An 8,476-nucleotide genomic window follows, 5' to 3' on the forward strand; every position below is an offset into this window, starting at 1 on the left:
CAGGCACCCGGGGCGGGCACGGGCACGGGCCGGGGCAGGGGCTGGGCACGGCGACAGGCTGGGCGTGGGTCGTCAGCCGGGCAGGCGCTCGCGACCGGGACCGGGCCRGCAGGGGTCGGGGCTGGGGACAGGGCAGGGACTGGGGACAGGCCGGGACAGGGACTGGGGACGGGGACAGTGACATCCTAGGACAGGTCGTGACTCCGGACAAGCACTCGTGACGGGGACAGGGACAGGCCGGGAGGGGTCAGGGACTGGGGACAGGCTGGGACAAGGACTGGGGACAGGGACTGGGGACAGGGACAGCCCAGGGCAGGTCGTGACTCCAGACAGGCACTCGTGACCGGGACAAGGACAGGCTGGGAGGAGTCAGGGACTGGGGACAGGGCAGGGGCAGGGTGGGGACAGGACTCCAGACAGGCGCTCGTGATGGGGACAGGGACAGGGGCAGGCTGGGAGGGGTCGGGGACTCGGGACAGCAACAGCCCTGGGTAGGTCGTGACTCCAGACAGGCGCTCGTGACAGGGACAGGGACAGTGACAGGCCGGGAGGAAGAGGGAGGGAACGGGCCAGCGCAGCCCAGCCCAGCCCAGCCCAAGGCGGCTGATGGGGCGGGACAGGGATGTTGTTTTTTACCGAAAGGGGAACCGGCCGCGGCGCCCGGACGCCYGGGCCCGCATCACAGGCAGGAAAGGCGGCGACAGCGAAGGRCAAGGCAGGGCTAGACCCGACGCCTGGCTCCTTCCGCGGCCCTGGGGCGGCGGCGCTCAGAGCGGAGCGGGGCCTCACATCTGGGTCACGAGTGGGCGTCTCCGGGAGGGAGCTGGGACGCCCGGGCCCGCCCTGGCCCCGGGGCCGGGCCCTGCCGCACGCTGGGACGCGGGGGGCCTGCAGCGCTGCCCCGCCAGCAGCCCCCCCGAGCCCCGACCCTCTGCCTTGCAGCTGGAGTCCAACGTGGCGCGCGTGGGGCGCGTGGCGGTGCGCGTGTGCCAGGAGCTGCGGCTGGCGCGCCCCGAGATCTGCCAGCAGGCCGTGCAGCTCTTCCAGCAGGACGTGGTGTCGGCGTGGGCCCGCTCGGTGCTGCGCCCCGGCGAGGCCTGCGGGCTGCTGCTGGGCCGCGGCTGCGGCCACTGGGACATCTACGCCGACTGGAACGTCACGCTGCCCGCCGCCCCCAAGCCCCCCGTGCGCCCGCCCGCGCCCCCGCCGCCCGGCGCCCCCACCGCCCGCCTCCTCTTCCTCACCGACCTCCACTGGGACCGGCACTATGTGCCGGGCAGCGAGCCCGCCTGCCGCGACCCGCTGTGCTGCCGCGGTGCCGCGCGCACGGCCACCGGCGGCGCCGGCTACTGGGGCGAGTACAGCAAGTGCGACCTGCCGCTGCACACCATYGAGGCGCTGCTGGCGCAGCTGCGCGGCGCCGCGCCGCCCTTCGACGCCGTCTACTGGACCGGAGACATCCCGGCCCACGACGTCTGGCAGCAGCGCCGCGAGGACCAGCTGCTGGCGCTGCGCACCGTCACCGGGCTGCTCCGCAAGCACCTGGGCGCCCTGCCCGTCTACCCCGCCGTGGGCAACCACGAGGCCACCCCCGTCAACGCCTTCCCGCCGCCCTACGTCCGCGGGAACCAGTCCTCGGCCTGGCTCTACAACGCCATGGCCCAGGCCTGGCAGGACTGGCTGCCCCCYGCCGCGCTGGAGACCCTCAGGTGGGGCGGCCGCGGGACGGCGTACGGGACCGGGCGTGGGGCGCTTGGGGCTGGCGCGGCTGCGAGCGTGCGCGATGGGGCGATGTGGGGGGCGAGGGGCTGGCAGGGAGGCGAGCGGCACGGGGCGCTCGGGGCTGGCGGGAGCACGGTCGTGCGCGTAGCCGGCGGGGAGGCTCGGCAGCGGGGCAGGCAGCGCTCACCACCCCCTTCCCCGCAGAGTTGCCGGTTTCTACACGCTGCAGGTCTGGCCCGGCCTGCGCCTCGTCTCGCTCAACATGAACTTCTGCTCCCAGGCCAACTTCTGGCTCCTCATTAACTCCACCGACCCCGCGGGGCAGCTGCAGTGGCTCGTGGGCGTCCTGGAGGCTGCCGAGCAGCGAGGGGAGAAGGTGAGAGCCGGCAGGGAGGAGGGGGCCAGTCGGCGCCCCGTGTCCCCTGCCCGGCCGGGGACACAGGCTGCCCCCGGGGTGGGCTGACAGCATCCCTGTGCCCCCACCAGCCCTTTGCCCCCTCGGCTGCTGCCTTGTAGGTGCACATCATCGGGCATATCCCCCCGGCACACTGCCTCCGGAGCTGGAGCTGGAACTACTACCGCATCGTCAACAGGTGAGCCCTGCCCCGGCTGCTCCAGACACCGGGGCTCCCACGCCAGCCCTGCCTCCGCTGGGAAGAGCTGACGGATCCTGCCCCACAGCCGGCTCAGCCCTGCCAGCGTAGGGAGAGGATGGGTGGGTGTTGTTATGCTGGTGTGCCCCGGGCTCTGCGTGCAGCTCGCAGGGACCACCAGCCAGGGCGGGAAGCCAAAGCTGCAGGGCAGGGCCGCGCTGGAGCCGGAGCGAGGGCCGGACGGAGCGAGCGCCAGCAGGCACAGCCCTGGGAGCACAGCGTCAGCTGAGCCCAGCATGTGACAGGGCGCCTCAGGCCACGCCATGAGCTGTGCTGCGCTGCGCTGGCTGCCGGGGCGGCGGGACAGGGAGGGGGGCTGGCCGCGCTGCGCTGGCTCCCCGGGCAGCACCGCAGGGATGGGGAGGAGGGTTGGAGGCCGGCCCCACGCGGCAGCCCTCAGCGTGCGCCGCCCCGCGCGCAGGTTTGAGGGCACCATTGCGGCTCAGTTCTTCGGGCACACGCATGTGGACGAGTTCGAGATGTTCTATGACGAGGAGACCCTGACGCGCCCCGTCTCCGTGGCCTTCGTGGCCCCCAGCGTCACCACCTACATCAACCTCAACCCTGGTGAGCTCTTCCCTCCTCTGCCTCCCCCTCCCGGTGCTGCCACGCAGCTCCCGTGACGCTGCCCGCCCTCCTGCCCACAGGCTATCGCGTGTATGAGCTGGACGGCGCCTACCCTGGCAGCTCCCACGCCGTGCTGGACCACGAGACCTTTATCCTGAACCTCACGGAGGCCAACGCGCCAGGGGCGAAGCCGCGCTGGCAGCGCCTCTACCGTGCCCGTGAGGCCTACGGGATGCCCAGTGCCTTCCCCGTCGACTGGGACCAGCTCATCCGCCGCTTCCAGGATGACGAGAGCCTCTTCCAGCGCTTCTGGTACCTCTTCCACAAGGGCCACCCGCCCCGTGAGCCCTGCCACGAGGCCTGCAAAGCCGCGCTGCTTTGCTCCCTGCGCACGGGGCGCTCCATCGACCCCAGCCTCTGCCACGTGCTGCGCCCAACCCTGCCCTTCGCCCAGATCCAGGAGCTGTGGAGGCAACGGCAGCTGTGCTGAGGGCAGGGCGCTCCCAGGACGCGCGCAGCACCTGCRCTCAGCGCCCCCAAGACGCGCCCGGTGCCCGGGCTTGGTGCCCCCGGGCTGTGCACGGCCCCCAGCTCCGCAGGGACCGGGGCCAGCGGAGGGGATGGCTGCTCCGAGGCAGCACCCAGCTGTCCTCACTGCTCAGCAGGCTGGGGGTGCCAGTGGTCGACCCCCAGATCGGCCCTCCAGGACGCCGGGGGCCGAGGCAGGTCCCTGCGCGGTCCTGCACGCCGCCTGCCGCAGCCCCGGAGAAGGCTGCGTAATAAAAGGTGCGATGGACAGAGCTGGCTCCTGTCCGCGGCCCTCCCTGCAGAGCCGCGGGCCCCTCCGCGCGGGCCGTGCAAGAGGGGGAAGGCGCCCGCYGCCCCTCTTCCGTGCGGCGCAGGGCAGGCCTGGCGTCACGCCAACGGGAGCCAGGCTGGGCTGGTGGAATGGGTTTATTAATTATTTAGTACAACACAGATCTTTGTTACAGCAGAGGTGGCGGCTCCAGGGCCAGGCAGGCGGCGCCAGGACCCGGGCGAGCCCCCGCACTGCAGGTTAGATCACATGCATGGGGGCAGGGCTGGCCCCGCACCCCCCGGCCACGCAGGCGCCCGTCACTGCCCCCGGGGGTGGCACGGGGCCGCCGGCAGTGCGGGGACAGGAGCCCCCGGCCGGGCCTCCCCGGGCCCCTTCCCGCCCGCCCCACAGGCACGGCCGGAGGGGGCACAGCTGCGCCTGGGCCGCTGCTCTCGGCGCGCCCCCCCCTCCCTGCACCTCGCGCGCTGGAGCGAACCCAGCGCGCCCCCCCCTYGCGCTCGCATGCACACAGCCTGCAGGTGCCTCGCACACCACATGCACGGGTATCCACGCGCGGGACGCAGCCGCGTCAGCGCACCGCCCGTCTGGCGCGCGGGTACACTCACACACACACACGCACCGCGCACGCGGCCAGGCTCACGCGACGCCCGGGCGCCCGGCGCTGCCGCCCCGTCCCGTCCGCAGCAGGCTGCCCGCAGGCGGTGGCGCAGCGCAGGGGCCACGGGAGGGCGGGGAAGGGGTCTCGGTCGCTCCCTTCTGCCCAGCTCACGGCGTCTGCGCGCCAAGGCGCTTGGGCTTCAGGCTGCCCAGGAGGGTCTGCACGCCCTTGCGGACGGTGGAGCCCACCCGGCGGGCCACGGAGTCGGCAGGCGGCGCCGGCAGGCAGGAGCTGGAGACCTGGGGCCGGGCGTCCAAGCACTTCTGATAGCGCAGCTGGGGGCAGAGCGGAGGCGTGAGAGCCCGGTGCCAGCACCCACCCCGGTGCCCGCCCGCCCATGCCGCCCGCRCCGCAGCGGGGACTCACCATGCAGGCGGCCTGCAGCGCCTCGCTCAGCCCCGCCGCGTTGGGCTCGCACCAGACCATGTGGCAGCGGAAGGCGCCCGGGGCGCTGGCCATGATGAAGGCGAAGGAGCGCACGTCCCGGCCCACGCCCATGAACGACAGGAACCGCACGCGGCACTCGCACAGCACCGCCTCCGTCTGGGGGCCCTGCAGCCGGGACGAGGCCCCGGGGCGCCCGCGGCCCCCGGCCGGGCGCCGCCTCACCTGCTCGTGGGTGATGGTGAGCGTGGCGGGCGCCACGTTGACCACGATGGGGGTCCAGTGCTCCCTGCTGCTGGTGGCCAGCGCCGACTCCAGCGCCGCGTTGATGACGTCCATGCCTGGGGAGGGGGCCGAGCAGGCTGACGCACCGCAGCTGCGGGGGGCCAGGGCACCCCGCTGCCCACGGGCAGGCAGAGGGCCCGCGCCGCCGTGCGCCCTGCCCGGGGCCTTCCCCGCACCGCTGCGCAGGGCGCACGGCATGCGCAGCCCCAAGACGTGCATGTACCCACACCCGCACCCCCCCCCACGCGTGTGTGCGCACCCCACGCCCGGTCCTTCCGCAAGGCGCGCTGCCCGTGCCCCACACTCACCCACGGGCTTGGCGACGGGCACGCAGCCCAGGTAACACACCTGGAACTTCTGCACCACCTCGCTCTTGGGTGCGGGGAACTCCACTGCGGGCAGAGGGCAGGGTCCGCTGTACCGCACTGCACGGCCTCCTGTGCCCCAAAGCGCCCCCCAACCCCAGCCCTCCACGGCCTCCTGCACCCCCAGCTGCCCCACGGCTGGCCCTGCACAGCCTTCCCCGTCCCCATCTCCTCCAGCCCAGCCACGGAGTCCCCCAACTCCCCACACTCAAGCACACACAACATCCAGACCCTCTCCTGCCTCCCCCCACAGATGCACGTCACCCCCACYCGTGACGCCCCTTCAGAGGCCCCCCCCAGCCCTTGCTCCCTGCAACGTACCCTGGAACGGGATCTCCACCATCTTGGAGGAGTCCATGGAGAGGCCGTTGGCCAGTGCCCGTGCGCTTCGCCGCTCCACCATGATCTAGGGAGAGAGCGTGRGGGGCACCAGCCCCCCGTCACCCAGTCGTGCCATGGCTGCCGAAGCCCTGCTTCCCGCAAACAGGTCGAGGAACCCCACAGCAACCCAGGGACATCAGGGAGAGCTGGGGGCCAGGGATCCCACCTGGGAGCAGACCTGGGGCAGGCTGGGGGCCGGGGATCCCACCTGGGAGCAGACACGGGGCAGGCTGGGGGCCGGGGGGGGGGTCTCACCTGGGAGCAGACCTCGTGCAGGCTGGTGGCGATGTTCTTGGCGGGGCTCTCGCAGCGGAAGACGTGGCACTTGAGCATCTGCGTCAGCTGGTCCCGGGCCACGTAGGCGAAATCCCTGCAGGGAGGCGCTGCGCTCAGGGCCCCCGCTCCACGGCCTCCAGCCCACCCCGTGCCCCCACCCCGGTGGCTCCCCAGCACGGTGAGGGACGGACTGGGAGACGAGGGGTCCGCGCGCCGAGAGCAGGGCCGGGCAGTGGTGCCGTACCTCTCCCTGTGTCCCGCGTCAGAGCAGCAGGAGAGAGCCAGAGAAGAGAGTTAGCTGGGGCCGGGGCGTGCGGGTTCCCCACGGCCCCCCCGACACGGGGGTCCCCACCGCGACAGCGTGGGTCCATGACCCGGCCCACGAGACCCAGGCCTGCCCCAGGACGGCTTGGGGGCTCAGGCCCGACACCCCCACACCCCCCTCTGCTTCATGCACAGAAACCCCTATGGCCCCACACGCACAGGCCCCCGATGGCACCGCGCTTTGCACGCACGGCCCCTGCCAACGCCCCCGTGCCTCGCGTGCACACGATCCCTGCGCACCCCTGCACCCCGCGTGCGTGCAGATCCCCGCACACCCCACGCCCCGCGTGCACACGGACCCACGCACATCCCCACGCTCCGTGTGCATGGGACACCCTCCAGAGCACCACAACCTGCACGCGCACAGCTCCACCCCACGTCCGCACACCCGGCACGCATGGGGCATCCCCGCATGACCCCCACCCTGTGAGCACGGGGCCCCGCACGGTCCCTGCACGCACAGGAATCCCTGCGCAGCCCCCCACCCTGCAGGCACAGGATCCCCCATTCTGGCCCTGCAGACCCCTGTGCCCTGGGTGCTCCCCACACAGTCCCCCCACCTGGGGTCCCCAGTTCCCCCGCACGCCCCTGCTGTGCTGCATCACAGGAGATCCTGCACGGCTCCAAGCCCTGGCATACAGGGACCCCCACGTGGCCCCCCCAGCACGAAACACCGTGCCCAGGCACCACGCGGCCCCGGCAGCTCCCACCTGCCGCTGTCGCGCCCCACGCCCCAGACGCGGATGCTGGCCACGGGCTGCGCGTGCAGCAGCGCCTGGTCCTGCGGGTCCACCAGCTTCAGCGTCTGGCTCTCCAGGAGCAGGAGCATGGCCCGGCCCTGGGGGAGAGACGCATCAGGGGCCTGACGGGGGGGCAGTAGGGGCCAGAAGGGCAATATGGGGGCAGAGAGCAGCGACAGGGGTCGGAGGGGTGATATGGGGCCAGAGAGCAGCGTTAGGGTCTAATGCGAAGGGCTGACGGCTGGTGCTGGAGGGGAAACGCAGGAGCCAGAGAGGGGTGTTAAGGGCCAGAGGGGTGGACGCTTGGGGGGCAGGGTGACACAGGGCTGGAGAGCAGCGTTTGGGGCAGGAGGGACAATGTTTGGGGGCCGGAGGTGGGGCACGGGACGGGCACTCACCTCTCCCCAGGTGCCCGGCGGGCCGTGCTGGTGCAGGGACAGCTGGCGGATGCAGTTGTTCACAGCGATGCTGCTCTTCCCCGGCGCCAGCTCTTCTTCGCTCATCTCCACCCAGCCCAGCGAGCGCACCGCGAAGCACTGCAGGGGCACAGCACGGGCTGGCAYGCACCACCGGGCACGTCCCCAACCGGGGCAGGGGACAGGACGGGCCCATTCCCAGGGACACGGAGTCCCCTTCCGGGACAAGGCCAAGGAGGATGGCCGGCTGCCTTTCCACATGCACGAGGCACATCCAGGGCCCTCCGGACACTCGTCCCAGGGGCAGGGCTGCCCATCCGCGCTGAGCCACAACCATCGTGGTGGCAACGCCGCCATGATGCCAGGGCAGGAGGGGGCCCAGTCCCCCTGTGACACCGGGCAGAGGCGAAGCAGGGGCAAGCAGGGAAAGGACCAGACCCCAGCGACGTGTGGGTCTAGGGGGACAGGGCCTGGGGAGAGCCGGGCAGGAGGCCCTGCGTCGCGGGAGGAAGGCCCCAGCACTACGGCCCCCGTGGGCCTGGGCCTACCTTAGAGCCCAGCTTGTCCTCTTCAGCCTGGGCCATGCTGCAGGAGCAAGGGAAGTCGTCACCATACTGTCCCTGTTCGCTGCCCTGGGGCCCCCAGGTGGTGGAGACCCCAGAGGAGCCCTGCTCTAAAAACAGAGCACCGCCACCCCGGGCCGAGAGCCCAGGCGCCCGGCTCCCAGCACCACTCGACTCCCTGACCACCCTGGGAACCCAGGCGCCCGGCTCCCAGCACCACTCAACCCCCCAGGAACCCCGGGAATCCCAACGCCCAGCTCCCAGCACCACTCGACTCCCTGACCACCCTGGGAACCCAGGCGCCCGGCTCCCAGCACCATTC

General features: G+C 72.4%; 3 protein-coding genes across 4 annotated transcripts in view; 1 reads left to right on the top strand and 2 right to left on the bottom strand.

The window, feature by feature from the left end:
* The first annotated feature begins 509 nt into the window (after positions 1-509).
* SMPD1 (sphingomyelin phosphodiesterase 1) lies at positions 510-3,740 on the top strand. Its single transcript, XM_026057865.1, has 5 exons — positions 510-1,709; positions 1,927-2,098; positions 2,239-2,315; positions 2,797-2,942; positions 3,023-3,740. The coding sequence occupies exons 1-5, from the start codon at positions 607-609 to the stop codon at positions 3,430-3,432; spliced, it is 1,908 nt and encodes a 635-aa protein (XP_025913650.1). The 5' UTR covers positions 510-606; the 3' UTR covers positions 3,433-3,740.
* Positions 3,741-3,878: 138 nt separating this feature from the next.
* On the bottom strand, positions 3,879-8,176 carry APBB1 (amyloid beta precursor protein binding family B member 1). 2 transcript variants are annotated; one of them, XM_026057863.1, is made up of 10 exons: positions 8,140-8,176; positions 7,574-7,711; positions 7,146-7,273; positions 6,356-6,361; positions 6,091-6,205; positions 5,776-5,860; positions 5,398-5,481; positions 5,030-5,145; positions 4,787-4,963; positions 3,879-4,695 (listed from the first exon to the last, which is right to left on the bottom strand). In XM_026057863.1, the coding sequence occupies exons 1-10, from the start codon at positions 8,173-8,175 to the stop codon at positions 4,528-4,530; spliced, it is 1,053 nt and encodes a 350-aa protein (XP_025913648.1). In that variant the 5' UTR covers position 8,176; the 3' UTR covers positions 3,879-4,527. The 2 variants fall into 2 exon arrangements, with proteins under 2 accessions (XP_025913648.1, XP_025913649.1); XM_026057864.1 differs by lacking the exon at positions 6,356-6,361.
* Positions 8,177-8,264: 88 nt separating this feature from the next.
* LOC112962029 (amyloid-beta A4 precursor protein-binding family B member 1-like) overlaps positions 8,265-8,476 on the bottom strand; it is a 12,318-nt gene continuing 12,106 nt past the window's right edge. The window contains exon 3 of the mRNA XM_026057860.1: positions 8,265-8,341. Within this exon, the coding sequence (XP_025913645.1) occupies positions 8,265-8,341 (77 nt within the window). The remainder of the gene's footprint in view (positions 8,342-8,476) is intronic.

This window comes from Apteryx rowi, unplaced genomic scaffold (genome assembly GCF_003343035.1).
Source record: "Apteryx rowi isolate R43461 unplaced genomic scaffold, aptRow1 scaffold_1409, whole genome shotgun sequence".
Classification (NCBI taxonomy): domain Eukaryota; kingdom Metazoa; phylum Chordata; class Aves; order Apterygiformes; family Apterygidae; genus Apteryx; species Apteryx rowi.

Excerpts from the sequence above, each read along its gene's own strand:
- APBB1 (XM_026057863.1), bottom strand. The coding sequence starts at position 8,175 with ATGGCCCAGGCTGAAGAGGACAAGCTGGGCTCTAAG. Across the intron at positions 7,274-7,573 it reads CGCCGGGCACCTGGGGAGAG|GGCCGGGCCATGCTCCTGCT; the intron begins GTGAGTGCCCGT and ends TCTCTCCCCCAG. Across the intron at positions 4,964-5,029 it reads TCACCATCACCCACGAGCAG|ACGGAGGCGGTGCTGTGCGA; the intron begins GTGAGGCGGCGC and ends CAGGGCCCCCAG.